This window comes from Myzus persicae, unplaced genomic scaffold, assembly GCF_001856785.1.
Source record: "Myzus persicae strain clone G006 unplaced genomic scaffold, MPER_G0061.0, whole genome shotgun sequence".
NCBI classification, from domain to species: domain Eukaryota; kingdom Metazoa; phylum Arthropoda; class Insecta; order Hemiptera; family Aphididae; genus Myzus; species Myzus persicae.
Genome location: NW_019101374.1, coordinates 168,623 through 191,229, shown reverse-complemented (window position 1 = coordinate 191,229; position 22,607 = coordinate 168,623). Strand labels below are relative to the sequence as shown.

Here is a 22,607-nt window from a genome sequence, read left to right as displayed (position 1 = left end):
CGCCATTCTGGTTTGAGAACGGTTCGGATAAAGTATTTTTAATTTTTGTTTGAATGTTCTATCGTAATTATGGTTTTTAATACATTTGAACATGTTTCCGTGAATGTCGTATTGTTGCATAATTGTTAACACCCTGTGTCTCCAAACAGTGTCGTAAGCTTTTTTTAGATCGAGGCTGACTAGTATTATATTTTGATTGTTGATTAATGCGTCACTGATATCAGTTTGTAAGGTTACTACTTACTAGTAAATCGTTAGTAGATCTATTTTTATGAAAGCCGTGTTGATGCGGTGACAGTAATTTATGTTTTTCAAGATACCATATGAGTCTATGATTGACCATCTTTTCTATTATTTTACTCATTTTCTTAAGTAATGATATGGGACGGTAACCTTCGGTGGTGTGCAGCTCTTGACCATTTTTCGGTATAGGCACGACTATTGCTTGTTTCCAGTTGTTAGGGAAGTTTCCTTGCACCCATAATTTATTGTATATTTTTAGTAAAATTTCTTTAGCTTTGATTGACAAATTTTGAATAAAAACGAACGGAATATCATCGGTTCGCAACTTTTGCTTTTCATTTGATTCAAACTGTTGTTCAATTCAGATAAGTTAAATATATCATTTAGCGTTATACAGTCGTTATTAATATTTTTGTTTAGATCGTATATTATTGGATTATTTTGTTCATATATATTTTTAATTGTGATGAAATCGTCATTGAGTTGTTTGTTACTACTATTTGATTTGAATTTTTCTCCTAGTTTATTAGCTACTTCAAACGGTTCCGTAACTATTACGCAGTCATTAATTAGTATTTTTATTTGCTGTGATGGTGAACCTTTGAATTTTTTAATCTTTGTCCATAACTCTTTGGAGCTGGATTGAGATGAAATAGATGTAGGGAAATTAGGCCAAGAATTTGTTTTGCTGGTCTTAAGTATATTGCGAGCTTTGGCTAGGATTTTTTTGAATGCTATAAGATCGATAGGTTATTTTCATTATTTTCCGAGCGATACGACTGTATGAATGTAGATAACTACTCATATCAGACGTTTTCCAATTAACCATCACAGACAACTTGGTGGTTTTCGATTTATTGAATATTTATAAATCATGTTCATGTGTAGCATTTTTGTGACTGATCACTGATAGCTTTAATTAATACATTTTGAACAATAATATCCATCAATCGTCAAAAATCGTTAAATACGCTTCAGCATCTATATAACAAAAAAAAAGAAAATATGCAAAATAAAGTTTCATAGGTATTTGATTTTTCCGCACTATAAAACGTATTTGTATATCACTCTACTGCGTTTTACATCACCTATGATGTATACGCAAATGCCGTAAGTCCCGAACCATTAGGAACTTGTGGGCTATCTGTGTGTGACGTATCCGAAGACGATTGATTATTATTTTTTCTCTTCTGTCAAGATTAGGATTTGACCATTGATATATTGTATTTTTGATTTCGTAGAGTTTGGTACGTTGTCTCAACCGACAACCAGTGACCTTCCTACTTAATTTCGATAAGTTTTTGGATTTGGTATTTTTTTTATCTGTGCAGTATGTTGATAAGTTTAATTTTGGAGTGTATCTTAAGATTTTGTTGCTATCTTGGCATTTTAATCTGTATTTTCGTTCCTTTTCTATAATACTGTGCCATGAATCATTGTGAATTTAATATTATATAAGCTATCTTTATGTACAAGAAATATACACATAATAGTTGTATATTATTTTTGATTTGAACCAAATACGTAGTCTTTTTTGTGATAATGTATTTTAAAAAAAAACAACATTTAACTAATAATGACTTACTTTTATGGATGGTTTGTGAACCACTTTTTACTGTCAGTTATTCTGTTTTTAAGCTATTTGAGTTTTATAAAAAATGTTATATATTCTTAAATTAAATAAGCACTTCTTAAGGAACAAAGTGCGAATTGTCATGCAACAATATTTCTACTTCTTTCGATCAGTAGATGATCCGAGAATGAATGATTCTTGCAACCGGTTAGGTAACTATATATACTGTTGGCTAATTTTTAGAAACTGTGTTGTGTCAAAATGTACAGTATTCTGGACTTCACGATACTTATATAAATTTCACGTTTCAAATGTATCTCACATTAATCACACTTAAATTGTGTTGCAAAACAATCACTTCGTAAGCTTAAAAAACACACACCTTATGTCCTCATTACGAAACATTATCCTCATTATCGATACAATTTTGTTAGAAAAAAAAAAAAATATATTTCATCTTAATTTATGGTCAACATTGAAGGAACAAATTTAATTCCAACCAAATCTTGACCTCAGAACTATCAACATCTGACAATTTTTTTATTTTAAAAAAACTATACAAAATTATAGGTAAAATGCAATTTTCAATTAAATGTTAAAACTTTTTTCTATTAATAAATGATTGTGATTAGATACTGAAACTGAAGGTTATAACCAGGGCTTTTAACATTTAAATTTAAAATCAACAAAAAAAGGCTCAAAATTGTCTTAAAAAGATAAAAAAATGTCAGTTTTTTCCTACTTTGTTATAAAATATTAAATGTTTCGGCCTTTGCTGCGTATATTATTCCAAGACTACAAAATTACAAAAACCAATAAGATTATGTCTTTTCTACCAGCTACCATTTACTCTGCTTCAAAGGAGAAAAATGCCAAAAAGGCAGAAAAACTAATAAGAACTAAGAACCATTGTATGTCAACTGTCAAGTAAGCAAATGCCTTAGGTATTGAACCATAGTTCTAATAATTTGTTAAGACACAACATTAAAAACCGTCGATTGTGTACTAAATATTCATTAGTTTACTCTGTCAAAATGGTTTCCTCTTTGCAACAGTTGTGTGTGCCATATTTCCATCTGTAATATAAAAATATAATTATTTAATTCAAGGTTTCAATAAACTGTAAATGTATTGTTTTCAAATGAACAACTAAGGAAATCTCTATATATAGGTTTCTATCATTTTTTAACCTCATCATTGAGATGTTGTAACTGGTCTTAGTAATATTGTGAGCACAAAAAAAAATTAAAATTTGGGAGGTCTTCACTGTATAGAAAGCCAATGGTAGGTACAGCTATAATGGTCTTTCCATTGCTTTTCTTTGTATCGATCTATGTTTTATTGTTAGAGGAATATTATTTTTGCTGCAACGCCAAACTGTGTTACTTTTTACTTGGTTTGGCGCTAGGAATTTAGCTAAAAATATACAAATTACTTAACATTGAGCTTTTTTACAGACAAGAATATGCGGAGCAATAACATATCCAGTTTAGCACTCACGCGAATTTTTTTTGATAAACCTTTGTATATCAATGAGTTTTGAACGATGGTGCAAAAATGAATTGACAGAAATCATTAGTTATGATTTCTGTCAATACGTTAAAGGGACTGTAAAAACGTTTCGCACTCTCTTGAGATTGATTGAAGCAGATATATCTCCGCCTTCTCACAGGTGAGTACCTATTGATTACAGTAATATAGGTACAGTTGCTATAAAAAAAATAATGATCTTCATTGCCAGATTTTCTTTTTTTCCACTTAAGGTATAGTTTTTTGTAACGGAGCAATATTAGCACCAGATAAGTTATACATGATGCTAAAGTATAGGTTGCAACAAGATCATTTTTGTAAACTGTGGCGGACTGCAATGGAGTTAGGTACTGGAGCCTGTGAATCCTCAGCTTGTCGACACATTCGGCAGGTTTGTAGAGCCATAGCAAGGTATTGGTCAAAATTCATTTATTTTCCAAAAAATGCAGTTGACATGAGGAAAGTAGTCAGTGGATTTTACAACCGTTGTAGATTTCCTAGAGTGATTAGAGCTGTAGATTGCACTCACATAAAAATTCACCATCACTCGGTAAGCAAAAAAAACCTTATAAAATTATGAACTACTAACTAGGTTGTCATAAATACTATTATCATTTATAATATATGCTGTATAGTGTATCATGATTAACTAACTAGTAGTAAGTTAGTTAATCATGGTTAATACTAACGGCGTTTATTGAAAAATATCCTAGGAGGTTCAAAGTTGTAGATTGGACATATAATACATAATATTAAAAATATTTAACCCACGCTCCCAGCAAAGTTAGACAGGACCCGCTATTAAATAAACAATGAAAAGTCAAGTTGAAGAGTAAAAAAAATGTATTTGAATCAAATTTTAAGGTAATGATTAAAGGCGTGAATATGAGCCGGTGCGTTTTTATTACAAAAACGTGTCTTGCAGGGAAAATTATTACTCTGTAGAATTCAGTTATTATTATTTTTTTAATTTCAAATAAGAAAACATTTTGCCGGTTGGATCAAAGATCGATTTTCAAAATTAAAATTATAGAAGCTAAATTATGCATTTGAATAATGTTTAATATTTGTTATTTTTCTAGCATTATTTAAAATAAAATGAAAATTCACCTGACCTAGAAAAAGTTCTCATCTTTCAAATAAAAATAAATTATTGAAATTCAACTTATAAATAAGAGTGAGAGTATTTCCTGTGAAGTCATTTTTGTTGATAAAATACAGCGTATAATCTAAAACCAATATAACCTGCCCTAAATATAGGTATCGGGCCGTAGATTAGTAGATAATTATTATAATCAAGGTAGAAATTAAAATATAAAATATAATTTTCAAATTATTAAAATTCAATTTTAGATTCTGAGCGGAGCATTGAATGTATTTATTTTACAATGATGTGTGTTTTTATATTTATTTATTTATTTATTTTGTTTCAGGCAACAAAAGTGCTTCGATTTTCTTCAACAGCAACTTTTCTGATATCAAAGTGAATCTAGTTGGTGCATTTTAGAGGCCAAAATTTAAAATTAACAATATAGTTTTTACTTTTTAGGGACAAGCAACAAACAAACAAAAAATTAAGGTAAAATGGGAATTTTCAAGCAAAACTAATTTTCGAAATCGATTTTTGTTTTATCTGTGTTTTCTATACACCATAAAATTTTCTAAATATTTTTACACGTGTTAAACTATTTGTAGACACATTGAATTTTCGATTATCATTCGTTTTTTTGAACAAATGTCGATAAAAAAATTTTCATTAAATCGAAAAATTTGAAAATATAAGACAAAGCTCCTCTTTATAGTTGTAATAAGTGAAAATTAAAAAAAAAAGTTGATCGTAAATCCATAATATTTTTTTATGAGCGTTTGAATTTAGAATTTTGACAAAATACGCAAAAATTATAAACATTTTTTTTATTATATCTAAGATTTTAAAATTTAAAAGAAGATTCCTTATAAGTTTGTCTACCTTTATCGAAAAAAAAATTCTACCGGAAAGTTAAATTACGTGTTAGAAATTGAAATTTTTACAAATTGGATATTTACTCCATTTCTCATTTAGCGATTTCTTAATTTGTTGTATTTTGAAAACGAATAACTGCAGACTCTTTAAATTTACACCAATGTTTTTTCTATCAATTCATATGTTTGATAAAATGTTCAAAATTTTTTAGTAAATTAGAATATTTTTTTTCTTGTTAAATGTAGGAAAACTTAAGGGAAAACACTTTAAAATCTTAGATATAAATAGAAAATTGTTTACAAATGTTGTCAAAATTCTAACGCTCATAAAAGAAAATTGTGGATTAACGCTCAACTTTTTTTTAGTTTCCATAAAGGCTTTAATAACAACTTACGAGGACTTTTATACTACATTTTCAAGTTTTTTTACAGGGCAAATATTTTTTTTATCGATAATAACTTTAAAAAAACTAATAATAATCGAAAATGTCACGCCTATAAATATTTCATTACGGATCGACAGTATTATAATAATCATATCAAAACAATGTAATAAACTCAAAGTTTATTTAATAACTATATAACTCAAACACAACGACGATTATATTTATATACAAACATATTAATAGTTAATACGTAATACATTTACCAAACATTCAATATTCAAACTATATACATACATGTTATACACAACACATATTATATCTGAATTTATTGTACGATGTATAACAATAATTCAGATAATAAAACGAAGTTATGAGAAATAGAAAAATTCTGTAAATAAAAATCGAATAACAATGAAAACGTTTTGGGCGGTCTTACTAAATCCATATGGAAATATCGTGACCGCTTGTTGATTTGTGCTATTAATCAATCAAATGTTGTGTTTAGTTTTTATAAATATAGAATATATTTTAAATATATAAGAGACCCATTAGTTCACCCCGAGCAATATGTGTATTATACTATAATCTCGGTATGGAGAAGGAATTATTACATAGGTTTCTAACCATTATTATTAGCCGTTAAAGAATGCTGTTAGAAACATTAGGCAATTTTATTCAGAAAGGGCTGAAACTTATCAATTTGAATGCAGGGTGATATTTCATGTATCGTGGCGCGTTGCTAAGGAGTTGTTTTAGGACTGCTTAAGCACTCCCTCGGCTGTATGATCTAAAAGTATATTTAAATAATAAATTAAAACACTCCCTTTAAAAAATCCTGGCTAAATGACTATTTATGCATGCATACTGAATAGCAAGTTTCTTTAACAGTTTACATTTCATTTTAGTCTCTAAGAATTGTTTCAAATGAAATGAACAACAACGATTTTAATATTGTAGATAATATTTACAATCTGTATTTTATATACAATAATTAATGAATATGTTGTAAAAAGAAATTAAACAATGTGGACAAGTGTCAACTAGTCATTATGGTTAAAGAGAAAAAATATTAACACTTGAGGTTGGGTTTAAATTTTAATATATTATAATTATATTTATTTATTTAACTACTATGTTCTTATTATAATTCTCAAATGTAAGATTTAATCACTGTTTCTAATGATTAGTAAATAGTGTTAAGACCTTTTAAATATTATAAGTTATAATTAAGACTTTGAGTGGTGTTATAACTTGCATTTGAATTGTCTTGGGTGCTTATAAGCTGTTAAGTTATACTGTAAACCATATCCAAAACTTTATTCGACTGTGGACTCTGAGTGTAGATATATATATTTCTAAAAGTAATTATTTTGGATGGTAAGTAGGTACTTTTATTGGATACACTTAATAGATAGGACATTAAAAGTGTGAATCATTCTATATTATACAACACATCTTTATGTACAAGAAATATACACATAATAGTTGTGTATCATTATGTTTGATTTGAATTAAAGATGTAGTCTTCTTTATAATGTTGATTCTGTATCGGATCTCTAAAAAAAATAAATATAACATTTTATTAATAATGTTTTACTTTTATGGGTAGTTTGCGAACTACTTTTTAGTGTCAGTTATTCTGTTTTTAAGCTGTTTGGGTTTTGTTAAGAATCAAAATGTTCTTAAATAAAATAAGCAGTTTATAAGGAACAGAGTGCAAATTGTCATGAAAACAATATTTCTACTTTTTGCGATCAGCAAATTCTGATAAAATTAAGAAACGTAGTCGGCAGCAACCAGTTTTTGTAAGGCAACACTTGTTTGTCTCCCTATCCAGCCAATTATTTGAATACTTGCTATGTAGTATTTCCACGTCTCTGCACACAAGTCGGCTTTCAACGTTTCTTAACTTGAACAGAGTATAGATGATGTGGATGATGTGAGTAATGAATGATTCTTGTAACTGGTTAGTTAACTATTATAGTTAACTAATTTGTTAGCTAAAATGTTTAGAATTCTGTTCTTCATGATATATAGATTGCATGTTTAAAATGTATCTCACACTAATCGGTACTGAAATTATAGATGACAACCAAGACTTGTAATATCAAAAATCAACAAAAAAATTTTTAAAAAAGGATTTCTCCTCCAAAATGCCTTAAGTTTTTATGTATTTATGCCTTTCATGAGCTTGTTCCAAAATTTTAAAAACCCAATAAGATTTTGTGTATGTATATTATATACTGGGAATTGCTTACCCTGTCATAAAGTAGAATACATGATCAAAATATGCAAAAATAAACTTTTAAAATAAAATAATATAGTAGTAGTATGACATAAATTTATATCAACTACCCTCAGCTAGATTGTATGTCAAGTCAAAAAATAAGCAAATACCTCAAGTCTTGAAGCCTAGTTATAACAATTTGTTTACCTAACATTTACTACTAATACGTAATAACTAAAGCAGTAAAAAGCATACAGACTAAATATTCAATAACTTACTCTTTCGAAATGGTTTCCTTTAGCAATCATCAGTCTGGCGTTCTATACTTCTATCTGTAATAAAAATATATAATTCTTTAATCAAGGTTTGAATAAACTATAAACATATGGTTTTCAAGTAAACAAACTGAGGAAGTTTCTTTGATGTAGGTTTTCACCTAATTGGTCTTAGTGTTGTGTATAAAAAAAAAATAAAATTAGGTAGGTCTTTGCTTTATAGATGGCCACAGTGTTGAATGTGTAAAATTTGAAATCAATGACAAATAATAAATAATTGCATATAAAAAACAATTCTGAGCTGAGACCTCTATTTTTAAGGATATTTTACAATTTATTTTTATGCTATTATTAATAATTTGAATAAGATGGTGATTTGTGGCGTAAATAGTTTACAATAATTAATTTATATATTTTGAACATTTCATTATGTGACACTACTTCTGCCATAAGAATTTAATATTTTTAAATATTTAACTTACTTGCACTTCATATTCAATTCCTTTGCTTTTCAGTTTCTTTTGTAAAGATTGGATGCGTCTTTTTAATGCAGCTTTACTTTGTTTTTCTTGTTCAGGAGCTAATGGTCTTTCCATTGCTTTTCTTTGTATCGATCTATTTTTTATTGTTAAAGGAATATTATTTTTGTTGCAACGCCAAAATGTGTTACTTTTTACTTGGTTTGGAGCGAGGTATTTAGCTAAAAATATATAAATTATATAAATACAAATTTACAATTGATTACTTTACAATGAGATTTCTTACCAACAAGAATTTTCTTATGCATCAAATAGTTGTTCATGGTTTCTGCAACTACCTTGGCAACTTCCGGGTACAAAAACTCAACAAATGCATATCCTCGAGCTTTTCCTGTTTTCTATAGTTATTATTATTAATATTAATAAAAATCTAAACAAACCTATAAATTACTACAAGTGAGACAATTACTTTGCTTTTAGGAATGTTAATGTTTGTGACTTCGCCAAATTGTGCGAAATACTGTTTCATTTCATTTTCGTAGAAACCGTGGGGCACATGCCCAAGATACACAACACCCCTATCATTGGATGCTTTTGATGCTTTTTCTTTTGGCGGTTCGGTTTTGTTGAGCTAAATTAAACAAATTTAATTATTACATAGACACATGGCATTCGTAAATTTAAAATTCCAAGCATTTATCGTTTAAATTTCAGTTTAGAAAAACTAAAAGAGTACACAAAAGTATAGAAATTGTTAAATATTATTTTCGGGATTTACTTACTTTTATAAAGCCACTTTTAAACATTATATTTGATTGACTTAACAAAATAAAATAAAAATGTTTAATTGAAACTAAAGAACTAAAGACGTAAAGTAAAAAGTAAACCTCGATGATCATTGATCGGTGATTACGGATACCGTGACTGCCTATTGACTTGTTCGAAGCTAGTAACAAGATACTATCACTGTTTATTTTAGGTTAGGTTACTATTTTTCACGGAACCAGGTCTAATATTATAATTGTCTGTACTTTAGGAACCACATATTTGAATAGTAAATAAATAATACATTACATAATTATTTATTATTGATAAGACGGTGTTTGAAATTTTAAAAATCGAACATGTCCCTGTACGAATGCGATGCGAAACAACTACAATTAAATAGTTGTAGATTTTTATAGATCTAGTAGACGATCATCTTCTTGATGGGACTGTACACAATGTTATACGATGACAATAATTATTATAATATTAGGCATGAGAAAACCATCGTTTGACCGAAGCAAAACAGTTGATGACCAATTCGGGCTCGAGCCGGCCTAAAATCTGAATCCTGCATTTTCCGTCAGTCTATTAATAGTCGATCCAGGCAGCTCTTGTGTTTTGCAGCGACGTCGATTTACAATTCGCCGATTCGGGACTCCTTCGCAATGGCGGTAAACTATATATTTTTTTCAGGCATACTATTTAAATATTTTTAATCGCAAATGTTAACAAATTGTCCCTTATTAAAGGTCACCTATTTATTGTATTTGCAATTTTTGATTTTCTGAATAGGTATACTTACTATACCTAGCTTGTTCCTTCAATACTTGTTTAATATCAACTGTTAGAACATGAAAAGTTGCAATATTATAATAATGACATTTAAAAAAATCAAGCTCAATAATTTTAATCTTTTTTTAATTAGAGTTTTTGGTCTATACTCCAGGGCTAAACCCAACTTTTAGTCAATAAATTATATCATGGTGCCTATGTGAGATTCTATATCAATTTAAATATTTCAGTATTTGCGTTTTCTTAGATCATATACTAGTATATGATCTAAGTGTGTTTTCTATACCTTTTACAAGTCTTATGTCGAAAATGTATCAATTCAAAGACATTTACAATTAAAATTTACCCATGGTAAATTAATTAGTCATGGCAATCACTGTCCAGGTGTTTGGCCTAATACTAATAGCTACTAGCTAATGTATTTACTATCAAAAATTACTTGTTTCACCTTTTAAAAATGTACAAAATTAATAAATTCAATTATTTATTTGTAATAGTACAAATCATTTACTAAAAAAAATTAAGTCTAATAAGAAAGCCCTACAACTTTTCTTTTAAAAATTGTATGTAAATGTTTAGTTTGTCACCTTATGACATATTATGACTTATGACTATTATAAATACATTTTAAAACTATTGTGATGTTTATGTGTATTGTTAGTTTAATTATAAAAATTAATAACTCAAATAATTATTATATTCTTATTTTTTTTTTAAATTTTGATTTCTGCCAGATCTTAGTAAATTATATATAAAATAAAAACCAATTAACTGCTTAAAAATATTTATTTATGTTAATGTACTTTATCACACTTGTGGCATATTCTCTAATACCCTCAATAACTCATATCTGTTTATTTAGACTTTATTGGGTATCCAATTAATTATTACAATGATCGCCATTAATCTAATTCATCGTCTCAGTCCAATCTATTCATTTGCTCGATGGACACTATGTTCCACAGGGTAAGTAGTATATGACATATTTTTAAATATTATAAATATTAGGGTAAATGAATAAATAAATAAATAAATTTAGAATTTGACATCCCATAGTTTTATGTTAATAATAGGTATATTTTTATCATTTTAGACTTGTTCGTTACTTACACCCTACAGATAAAGAGCTTAGACAGTTATCAGGGCTAAAGAAAAAAGATTCAAAATTAAGTAAACGACCTATGCATGCTCAAAATGATAATATTGATGTATTTCAGATACCCAAAAATTTAGATATTGAAGTGAGTATCTATGTTTATTAGGAAATATTAAATAAATAAAATAATCTTATTGTTGTTTTAATATTACTATATATTTTAGTTAGAAAATCAACCTATTCAAGAACATGAAATATATCAGCTCAGATATTTTATGGAATATCAATGGCTGGTGAATTTCTCTTTATATGCAGCTTTAGTATATTTAAGTACTGAAATATACTCTTACTATTCACCAATCGATAATGAAATTAATCTTAGTATGCTATGGTGTTCAATCGTCATTGTTTTCGCGTTGTATCCTTTTATTGAATAAGTTCAATAGTTCATACATTGTTAAAAATTGTTTTTTTTTCCTGAATTTTTAAATTTTAGCAAAATTCTTATGTCTCTGACTTTAGAATACTTTCGTGGTGGTTTTGAATCATCGGGTGAACGTTCGACTGTAATAGTTGCAGCTTGTGTTCATTTAGTGATTGCTATGATTATTTTAGTCATAGATGAGTCCAAACTTGATGTTCGATTGGATACTGCTTACAGAAGCTTTAATGAAACTTCAACAGCATTTTTAAACAATCATGGCTTATCTTCTCAGTAAATACCTACATAATACTGATTTAAAATTTTTAAACTAAATACATTTATATTTTATATTTTTCAGGGGACCTGCATCAAAGTTAATAGTAAAATTTTTCCTAGCTTTATGGTGTGCAGTTACAGGGGCCATGTTTGTATTTCCTGGAATACGTACAGCTAAAATGCATTGGGATTGTCTTAGGTGATTAAATTTTAGATTTTAAACTATTATGATATAATTACATTTATAACTTTATTTTTTAGATACTACGAATGCAATGAGCTACATGGCAAATATTTTTCATATAGTTCAAATTTCATCAAAGGTTTTTTGAATTTTAGTTTAATAACTCATTTTTTGCTCGTTTTACTTTGGGTTAAACCAATAGCAGTGGATTTATTAACTGCAAAAAATCTTTCCGGATTAAATAAACCATTGTAAATATATTTAAACAGATATTTGACTTAAGTATAATTGCTAATTGTCATCATTATTATTTTAAGAATGACATTAGAACAGTTTGAGAGCTTAAGATGTTGGATGGTAGTTTTAGTGGTTTTTCAAAGACTTTGTCTGATGCCTACGTTTATGCAAGCTTATCTTAATATGGCTCATGAGCGTTTGGAGCAACAAAAAAAAGAAGCCGGAAGAATTACCAATAAAGACTTACAAAAACAAGTATAAACCATTGGTTTTTGTTGAAATATATGTGTCTGTTTAAATTAACTGTTTGAATTTTTTCCAGGTTTCTGTGATTTTTTACTACACGTGTGTTGTGGTGCTACAATATGTTATACCACTCGTGATGATGTTATTCTTCATATTCTTTTATAAAACATTAGGTGAATCATTGCCTATATGCATAAAACAAATAATGTTCGTAGGTTAATATAACATATTTTTCAGGCAATTTCAGTTGGGTTCAAATTATTGCGAACTCTTCTCCGGCAATAGATAATAATAGTGATCAGAATTCATTGCTTGAAGCTAACCAAGCATATTTTTCTATTCAGTCTTTAAAACAAGTAAACATTAATGACATTTTTATAACTATAAAATGTACTATAATATTATAATCTATTAGGTATTAACAGCAGATGTCTACCGAGGAATATTTGGCTTTGCTACTTGGTGGATATGTTTTTCATGGTTTCTATCACTGTCAGTTGGTGTATTCTATCAATCTTACTTATCGCCTAAGTAATTACTTGATTAAAAGTGTCTTTGTTTTTAAACATGTAAATACAATTCCTAAACATAATTTTTGTAAGAAAACAAAAAGGTGATTTTAATTGTTTAACACTAGACATATGAAAAGTTTAAAAGTCAGTCAATATTATGAATATTTAGTTAATAGATTTATTTTTATGTAACAATTAAATTAATTGTTTATGTTTAAGACATAAGTCAAACTTTTATATGTTATATGATGTATTAGTTTGTTGGTTTAATAAAATGTAACGTGTTCAATTCATTTTAATTTTAAACACTTCAGTTATTATTTAATACAAAGTATAATACAAGTAAAAATATTTACTATTCAAATATAAATATTTAATAGTAAATAATATTAGTATAATTTTAAACTGTGCACTTGAGCATTTATAGAAGCTTCATTAGCTGGACCAATCGCTAAAACCGTCATTTCATTGTTTTCAGTAAAAGTTGCTGTTGGAATGTCAAATAACTTGCATTGCTTTTGAACACATTCTAATGTTTTTAAATCTGGTGCACGTAAAACAACTCTAGCACACTGAGAGGGTAAATTGCGCAATTTAGTTTTATTGTTTGCAGTAACTGATACGACTGCACACTAAAACAACCATAATTTATTCGATTAAATTTATTTAATAATTAGATGCGCTTCAAAAACAAATTACTTAAGTAACTTATTTTTTATAATTATTATATTACATAAAATCATAGAAAAATATACATTCATAAATAATAATAATTGTTAATACACTTCAAGGCTTTGAGTGAATAAATCAATTTCTTCTTTTTCAACTGGACCTATAGCCATCACTGTTTTAGATCTGGGAGCGACTTGTGTACGACCTGCATCTACTACTACATAAGTAGTGAATCCTTTTTCAATGGCCAATTTCTGAAATTCTAACATAGTTTCTTCATCTGCTACCTTGAATATATTTACTGGTTTATTGTTTGACTCCCAGCTTTTTATTTCTCTTGGTTTTAACCTCAAGCCTTCTTCATAACAGTGCACAATTGCATGTGAGCACTACACAATAATAAAATTATACTTTGTAAAACTATTTATTGGAAGAACTAACTAACAAGGGGCAGAATATCTGTGAAGAGGTCAATAATCACAATTTGTTTGATTATTTACAATTTAGTAGAAAAAAATTAATTTAAACCTAGACAACCATATTATCTAGATTAGTCCAAGTTATCTAGACCAGCAGTTCTCAACTTTATTATATCTGTGACCACCCCACTGCCCACAGTTTGAACATTTTCATCTACCACTTGACCAAATAGCCTTTTATTCCTTATAAAAAATGTAAAAGTTATTTTACATGTACCACACATGTACTGAATCGTGGTTGAAATATACTGTATGTACTGAATTTTATTTTATTATAAACTACAAAATTATGTTAATATGATCATTTAATGCACAAAAAGAAAGTGAAATATTTACGATTATTGTTTATATCACATAAACCAAATAATAATTAATGTGAATAATGATCCGTTTCAATTTTTTTTTATAGAGTAAGATTTTATTAGTGTACCACCCATGAGTTTTCCACATACCAAAGGTTGAGATACTACACAGTTGATTATTAAACCAGTACGTTTACACCATTTCACTCCAAATTAGATTCCTACTTAAACACAGTACTCAAACATAGAGTTTATAACTAGTGTTTTGCTGCTCAGGGAAAACAAAAAATAAATGTCTTATAATAATGATTAAAAATGTAATACTATTTAAAAACTTGACATTTACCGCCCCCTCATAGTCAGCAGCCCAGGTCAAAACAACACTCTGTTGCCCCACCCCCTAAGTACAGCTCTGATTGTGTGTATGTAATTGATGGTAGTAAGTAATAAAACAGAAATATGAACGATTATATATCTGTGTAGCAAAAATTTCTTACTAAATTGAACTAGAAATTTCACTGAGCCACTCTCAGAAATCAAAAAAATGATGACCCTTAATTTACAATGATAAAAAATGTGTAATCTCCCCTAGAGATAATTTCATCAATTCACAAACCACCAAATCAGAGGAAAATGCAATTTAAAACAATTTAATTCTAAAATGTGATTTATTTAAAATTGTCTCACTTGTGCTGCAACTTTGCCTTTGCCCATTTTCAAATCATGGCGAACCAATAATGCAATTTTGAATTCTCCATTTTTATTTGGTAGCGATTTGGGTGCTTGTTGTTGACTTTCAACCACGCTTTTTTTATCTTGACTTGTACAATTAGTTTTGAAAATATAATTAACGATCGTATGGAGAGCCAGACCAATCAGTACACCAACGGTTAATCCACCATAAAATTTATCAGTTGCAAAAGTCATTTTAAATTCAGTATAAAAATATCGCCGGTAATTTGATTTAAGGTGAATAAAATATGAACCTTTTTTAAGTATATTTTTTTAGTATCATTCAAATTGTCTACAGTCTACACCAAATAATATAAAACGTAAAATGTAAATTGTGTAGAAGTCAATGAGAAGTTGAGAACGTTATAAAATAAAAATATAATTTACTCCCCCGTAATCCCATATACAAACCACGGAATAATTATTCTGTGTACAAACGTCAGGTATTCAAAAATCCACTGGTGAATGGTGATATTGATTACTTGATTGTTGATAAAATTATGATGATAGTATTATCAGTATTCAGTATTATCACAGAACAATATAACCTTAAATAATAAATAATTCGATATTCTTGGAGAATTATATTTATATATAAAAAGTACCAAAGCGGTTTTACAATGGTATACGGTGGTAACAATGCATCATTAACGATATCCCAATCCCTAATCCTATCCGAATTCCAAGTATTGTAGTTAACTACAACTAGTGAACACCTAATAGTAATAAAATTGCAATTTACAAATTTTATTGGAATATAACTCAAATTAACCTAGTGTTACTATCAAACGGTTTAGTTAAAAATGTTAAGCAACTTAGTTTACGTGTTGTAATTTTCCATAAATAAATTGAATATTAATAAGTTTTTAAAATAATATTTTCGTATTTTTAACGATATAAATTAGGTAGAGCAATATGTCCAAAGAAGTTATGATCACCATGAATGCTCCCACAACACCAGTTCAACAAGGCCTGTTCCGAAAACGAAGCAGTAGACCAGTGCACATCAAATCATGGACCATCATGTTAAACAAAAATGGGTTTGTCCGGTGTCATCTTCAGCATTGTCGATACATAGCTTATTGTATAGACGACATGAGAGAGCATTTCAAAACATGTCGTGGTGAAGTAGCTGGTAATTTTGTGTGCCCGACTTGTGGTGGTCAAACAACATCACAAGAAGCACTTGATTATCATAAACGAAACAATCATAAAGATTCTGATGTAATGTCAATTATAATAAAACCCACTCTCACCGAACAACAATTGACATTGTGGACAACTGATATCAAGACTCGTGGGTACACTCAATGTCTCATGCCTGATTGTCATTTCATTAGCTACAAAGTTTCTGAGCTTGAGCAACACTATGAAAAGTGTCTTGGTGAAGATCCAGATACATCCTCTAAATTTTTATGTCGTCATTGTAAAGGGTATACATCGTCACAACAAGCACTCCAATTTCACCAAAACAATCACCATAAAGATTTACTGTTTCCAATAAAACAGGTAGGATCAAGGGTAGGATTGTGTATTTATTAATTTATACAAAATTACATATTTACAGTCTTATTAATAATAAATTAACAATTTTAAATATAGTCCATTTTATTTTAATATGTTTAATCTCACAAGTCATTGATCAATATATTTTACTATTTTAGTATCTACTACCTGCAATGTATGCTAGAGATGTTCTGGGTAAAAAATTTGTCATAAACCAGGTATCATGTATTAGCCGAGTAAAATTTATAATACTAACCGGGTATCGAGTATCGGCCAAGTAGAAATGTAAATACAAAATGGGTACTATACTAGTAGTATAATACTACAGCAAAGCACTATCAACTATCAATTACTGATTAAGAAATTATTGATAATATTAATTAAGTCTTTAAACACTCAGTACTGGGTAGTTCTACAATTATAATAAATTAATAACAAAAATTAAACTAATAAAAAGTGAGTCTGAGCATATACTTAGGCAAACACTAATATAAAAATACATTAACCTGGCTATTGTAAATCGGTTTAGTTATTCCAAATACATACTAAAATAAATTATAATTTATTAGGTACCCTAGAATTTTTTATTTTCCCTGTATATTAATTATAGGTATGCATATATCTATGTATAGATTATCAGCTTTTGCCACTTACCGGATATGAATTGAAAATGTAGACATGTAGTATTTCACCGGGTACCGAGTCCTAAATCTGATATTGAATACTGGGCCATCGAGTAATTGCAGGGTACCCGAAACATCTCTTATGTCTACCAAGAATCTAAAATTTTGTTTCATATTTTTTTCATTTTTAAGATCCCTAACATTTTTAAAAATTCACCAAACTTAAAATTTAAAAGACGATGGTGGTAATCAATTTAAAAGTACCAATATACTTATGTAAAATGTATTATTATTTATTTTCAGAAAAATAAAGATGATTTTGATGAAGATAATAAAATTAAATCTTACCCAATGGGTCAGTATGGACATCCAACATCAAGTACTACAAATCCTGCTAGCAAAATAGTTACATATTCTCAATGGAAAATGCAAGAAGATTTAGCTGACACTGAATCTATCTGTTCTGAGGTGAATGTTAACAATCCAACTGATGCTCAAATTAAAGAATGGATAATAGATTTAAAAAATGGTTATGTACATTGCAATCACAATGCTTGCAAATACATGTCATTTGATGTAGATGATATGAATGATCATTTTGCTACATGCTTTGAACCATATCTTGATGATGAATTTGAATGTTCTATTTGTGGAGGTAGGACCACATCATCAAATAAACTAAAAACACATCTCTTGCACCATCATGAAGAAGGTTACAAACACTTAACAGAGGAGGAATGTGGTTTTAAATTGGTTGAAACCGAAGATGGCTTAGAGTTGCAGTCTGAAAATAAAGAACCTATAAAACGTAAAACTGATGAGGTTGACGAAGAATATGAAGAAAAACATTCTGTCAAACGAAAGTCATATGATATACCCTATAACCATTTAACCAAATGGCGTGATGAACTGCTACGTAACAAATTTATAAGGTAAGTCAGTCATATTATCATTTTATCTATCATACTATCAATAATTTGAATTTATTTATTTTTCTTAGATGCACTGCTGCAGATTGCAGTTACTTAGCTTTGGATATGTTAGAAATGAAACAGCATTCAGATGAGCATGTAGATAGTGTTTATTGGTCATTTAAAGATCGTAATTTAGAAGACAGAGTTGCAAACTATTGTGATGCATGCAATGGTCATTTCAAAAGTATAAAACATTTAGATGGCCATAAATTAGTATCACATAATAGTAGTGATACATCCAATATAGATAGCTTGCTAGTAGAAAACAATGAAGAAAATATTGAAGACGATGAAGAAATTGAAGAAATTTTTTAAGTAATAATTTTGATCCAATTTGATATTCTCACATACCTACATTAAGATTGCAAATGCACATTGTGTGTTCAATTTAATATCATATAGGCCAAAAGTTCAATATTTTACCATTATTTTACTATTAAACTTATATTCAGTGTTTATTTAATGTATTTAATTAATTTTTTGTCAGTTTTGTAACTTCTCAAAACAAAAACCTGATTTAGACGATTTTAAGAATTTTTTTTGCATTATTTTTTTGAAGCTTCAACTGTTTTTACTTTTTAACCATGCTGTTTGCTAGGAATCATATAAGTTTCTACAACCAATTGTTTAGTACATTTTAGTACATAAACTTTTATAATTATCAAAACCATATTGAAAAATGTATTGTACATTTTGTGTGTGATTATAAATATTTTGTATTGTTTAATATACATGCAGAGTAATTTGTAAAACCTATTAAAATAACTTCACAGTTAATTTGTGAAATTTAAAAAACAATGTTAATATTACTATATTTTAAATAATTTATAATACCTGCTGAGTTTCTGTTTTCCTAGTTATTTTCAATTTTACAAAAATTAACAGAAATTGTATGTATTATGTATAAAACGTATTAATCAGTAAATTTTGGTCTGATTTTATAAATTCTATCAATCTTGTGTACATGTATAAAATTTCACCACGGTAATAAATACTTACTATCAGTAGCAGCTCATTAGTAAACATTTTGAGGAGACTTAAATTTTATAATATAAATTCCATACAACAACGAATACGAAAAACCTTTTTATTAAAAAAATTAACTATATTAAATTATTAATACTTAATTTAATATTTAGTTAGGTATGTTATTTTGTTTATGAACTTATTTGATTTTGCGATCATCTGACAACTCGTCAATAACACTACAACAAAAGTTGGATCTTTTGCTATATCACCCAGCAGATTTTTTTTCAATCGCCAAGGATGATAAACTTGAAAGCCGGTCATTTTCGTGGGCCGATAGTCCCGTCAGGAAAACGGGATTTTTCCGGTAGGCCTTCATCAATATTATAATCAGAGGACCCAATCCCCCCCCCCCCCAAAAAAAGAAATAGTTAATACTAACTGAGAAAGTTAAGTCACTTGAAAATAAATATCTACGCAAATCACCTGTGAATTTCAACGGAAAAATTAAATATAATGTGAAAAATAATAATTAGTTTGGATGAATTATTATTACCTACTTTGTATTATAAAATCTAATAGTTCAAGAGGAGGTAAATGTTTTTCATCGTCCGCATAAATTACAGCCAATTCCTTAATCCCCAAAACCTTATGAACTTTGACTCGGGAAATTAGGAGTAGTACCTTTTAAACATTTTTTCATTTACAATCTCTATACAAACTCTAGTTTTTGAAAATCTTCAAATCGTATTGTAACGTGATCGGGGATGACCAGTTAAATATAAGATATTCATTAAATATTTTGGGGTGCTAAGCAGTATTACTACCATTCGGCCGTAGTTTTACAATACTAACCCGTGAGATATATTTATAAAAGGAGGAACTTATAATATTTTGTCACCACATTGTACATTTTATGTTTATAAGTTATAAAATAAATATGTACATATGTATGTGCCTACTAAACATATATTAACAAAATATATAAGTAGGTAATGATGTAACCATCGTTCGAAGTTAGAAAGTTACACGATTGTGTATAAAAAACTTTGCTAAAAAAAATCAAGAAATATACGAAGTTCTCATCATTTGGCTTATCATAAAGACCAGATGCTGTACAAACGGATATATAGGGCCCTAACTTAGTTCTCCAGTTACGTGTAAAACGGCATTTTTGAGATCTAAAAAATATCATTTTACTGTAGAAGCAGCTCTTGAATGATAATTCCATCTAGTATTAGATTGATTTGGTAGTTTAAAACCTTGTTCTTTTAATAATTCACTTCTTTAAGTAGACCGATTAAAGAACGTATGGAACATAGTTATAGATTGCAAATAAAGAGTTTGACTGATTTTATATTGTCTTCACCCTGTGTAACAATACCAGGTTCAACTGATGTGCGTAACAATGAATCAAAAATGTATTTGGAAAAATTTCAAAAACAATAAATATTAGATAGATAAACGTAAGACTTGAACGTCTAAGACTAATCAACGGCGGCGCAGACGCGCAGTGGCACGGCAATATTACCGTCATGAACCTAGGTTCAATAATCATTAGCGTCTAATACCTACTCGACTTATTCTCCCCATAGAGTAAGAATATAATTATATATTCTCCCCGGCCCCTTCCGACAGACCAGCCATGCCATTACATGTTACCTACAGTTGAAATTGTCTGGCTTCAGTTTCACTGAACTGGCGATCAACAATTAAAACGATATTATAATATATTTTCAATTCAAATGAATATATTTTTATACATTATTATTTTTAATTAATCATTATTTACAAGAATTTGTTTTTTTTTAAGGGGAGACGCAGTCACAAAGTCTCCCCTGACGAGCCACCCCTGCTTAAGATGATGCAATAGTAAATATAATACCTATGCAGTTAACATTATAACATTATAATTTATATACAATTATACTGAAAACCCATGTTTTTGAGTACCGATTCTCTTTTTCTCTTCTCCGATTCCTTTCTTCACTATAATTATTTAAATTAATTTTGGACCAGAATTTCATTAATTTATATAACCAGTAAACAAATTACACATTCAAATTTAGAATATCACAGAAATTGATAATAGGTAGTTTCCCTATGAAAAGCACATACAGTACATTTGTTTTTTAAGTGTATTTTATCTGCAGCTGTCTGACCAAACTAAGATATGGCAATTTCCACAAATTATTCATATTGGCTGACGGAAGACATTGAACAGAATAACTAAGATATACAAATAACTAATTATTAAAAAAATACATAGGTAGGTACTATTGTTCTAATGATGGTACATGTATAAAATGTGTAATATTATATTTGCCTCAAATAAAGACGAGGGGCTCGGCGGGATGAAGATCGCTGTTATACATTTTTACGGCAAATTAATAATATTAAACATATATAATATATTAAATTAATATTATAATATATATTTAAAATATAGCCACATTTGTTTTTATAACCATTGGAAGTCTAAATTTTAACAAAATCTGTTAAAAATGAATAGTTATTATGTAGTTAAAAAAAGGTATAGTAGGTGCCTACATAACATTTTGAATTTTAATAGATATCCAAGGCTTAAAAATATAATACAAGATTTTTCGTATACTTCTTCCGGAATTCAAAAAAATTTGGCGGGAACCAACATTCCTTTTTTTATGAGCAATCGAAGTTCAAATGTTGACGATATTGGATGGTATAAATAGGTAGGTTACCTACCGTAGCCCGTAGGTATAACTTTTAAGTATGTAACGTGATTAGTTCTCAAACAATTTGTATTGTTTTGTTATTGTTCAAAAATTATTAATCGCAGAAACTTGTAACATTCTACAATTTGGAATAGCCGAATAGGGTTTTTAAACTTCATGCAATTCATGTAGAATCGTTTTTATTTCAAGTTATAGGTAAGTATATAGGTTGCTATTGAGAACAAGAGAACATTTTTAAAAGTAGGTAGGCACGTCATACCAAATAAAGATTAACCGTAATTAACATACAATATTGTACTATATTGTAGATTTTAGAAGTTACTTTATGGTTTATAGTTTTAGTTTAAAGCATTTTGAAAACAATTATATATGAATACGTTTTTTTAATTTGTTTAACGTTAAGACATAAAACTGACTTATGAGGAATCT

The 22,607-nt window shown here is 28.4% G+C and overlaps 5 protein-coding genes across 8 annotated transcripts; 3 read left to right on the top strand and 2 right to left on the bottom strand.

Annotated features, from left to right (window-relative positions):
* Positions 1 to 2,525: 2,525 nt before the first annotated feature.
* LOC111028889 (putative nuclease HARBI1) lies at positions 2,526 to 3,949 on the top strand. Of its 2 annotated transcripts, none has more exons than XR_002603953.1 (2): positions 2,526 to 3,488; positions 3,580 to 3,949. XR_002603953.1 is itself a non-coding variant. In XM_022307672.1 (2 exons), the coding sequence occupies exons 1-2, from the start codon at positions 3,349 to 3,351 to the stop codon at positions 3,924 to 3,926; spliced, it is 423 nt and encodes a 140-aa protein (XP_022163364.1). In that variant the 5' UTR covers positions 2,526 to 3,348; the 3' UTR covers positions 3,927 to 3,949. The 2 variants fall into 2 exon arrangements, 1 of the variants encoding a protein (XP_022163364.1); XM_022307672.1 differs by having other exon boundaries at positions 3,644 to 3,949.
* A 3,164-nt stretch (positions 3,950 to 7,113) lies between these two features.
* Positions 7,114 to 9,572, bottom strand: LOC111028877 (MKI67 FHA domain-interacting nucleolar phosphoprotein-like). Its single transcript, XM_022307652.1, has 6 exons — positions 9,458 to 9,572; positions 9,145 to 9,306; positions 8,962 to 9,073; positions 8,679 to 8,896; positions 8,200 to 8,253; positions 7,114 to 7,250 (listed from the first exon to the last, which is right to left on the bottom strand). Exons 1-5 carry the CDS (start codon positions 9,479 to 9,481, stop codon positions 8,242 to 8,244), a joined length of 528 nt encoding a protein of 175 aa, XP_022163344.1. The 5' UTR covers positions 9,482 to 9,572; the 3' UTR covers positions 7,114 to 7,250; positions 8,200 to 8,241.
* Positions 9,573 to 9,682: 110 nt separating this feature from the next.
* On the top strand, positions 9,683 to 13,353 carry LOC111028876 (transmembrane protein 161B). Its single transcript, XM_022307650.1, has 11 exons — positions 9,683 to 10,114; positions 11,098 to 11,201; positions 11,329 to 11,476; positions 11,556 to 11,749; positions 11,828 to 12,046; positions 12,114 to 12,230; positions 12,293 to 12,466; positions 12,533 to 12,707; positions 12,775 to 12,871; positions 12,936 to 13,054; positions 13,114 to 13,353. Exons 1-11 carry the CDS (start codon positions 10,109 to 10,111, stop codon positions 13,231 to 13,233), a joined length of 1,473 nt encoding a protein of 490 aa, XP_022163342.1. The 5' UTR covers positions 9,683 to 10,108; the 3' UTR covers positions 13,234 to 13,353.
* A 215-nt stretch (positions 13,354 to 13,568) lies between these two features.
* Positions 13,569 to 15,869, bottom strand: LOC111028890 (peptidyl-tRNA hydrolase 2, mitochondrial-like). Of its 3 annotated transcripts, none has more exons than XM_022307674.1 (3): positions 15,351 to 15,869; positions 14,026 to 14,271; positions 13,569 to 13,842 (listed from the first exon to the last, which is right to left on the bottom strand). In XM_022307674.1, exons 1-3 carry the CDS (start codon positions 15,588 to 15,590, stop codon positions 13,600 to 13,602), a joined length of 729 nt encoding a protein of 242 aa, XP_022163366.1. In that variant the 5' UTR covers positions 15,591 to 15,869; the 3' UTR covers positions 13,569 to 13,599. The 3 variants fall into 3 exon arrangements, with proteins under 3 accessions (XP_022163366.1, XP_022163368.1, XP_022163367.1); XM_022307675.1 differs by having other exon boundaries at positions 13,628 to 13,842; positions 13,994 to 14,271; XM_022307676.1 differs by lacking the exon at positions 14,026 to 14,271.
* Positions 15,870 to 16,033: 164 nt separating this feature from the next.
* Positions 16,034 to 19,033, top strand: LOC111028885 (zinc finger protein 512B-like). The gene is made up of 3 exons (XM_022307669.1): positions 16,034 to 16,904; positions 17,828 to 18,456; positions 18,525 to 19,033. The coding sequence occupies exons 1-3, from the start codon at positions 16,311 to 16,313 to the stop codon at positions 18,811 to 18,813; spliced, it is 1,512 nt and encodes a 503-aa protein (XP_022163361.1). The 5' UTR covers positions 16,034 to 16,310; the 3' UTR covers positions 18,814 to 19,033.
* The last annotated feature ends 3,574 nt before the right edge of the window (positions 19,034 to 22,607 follow it).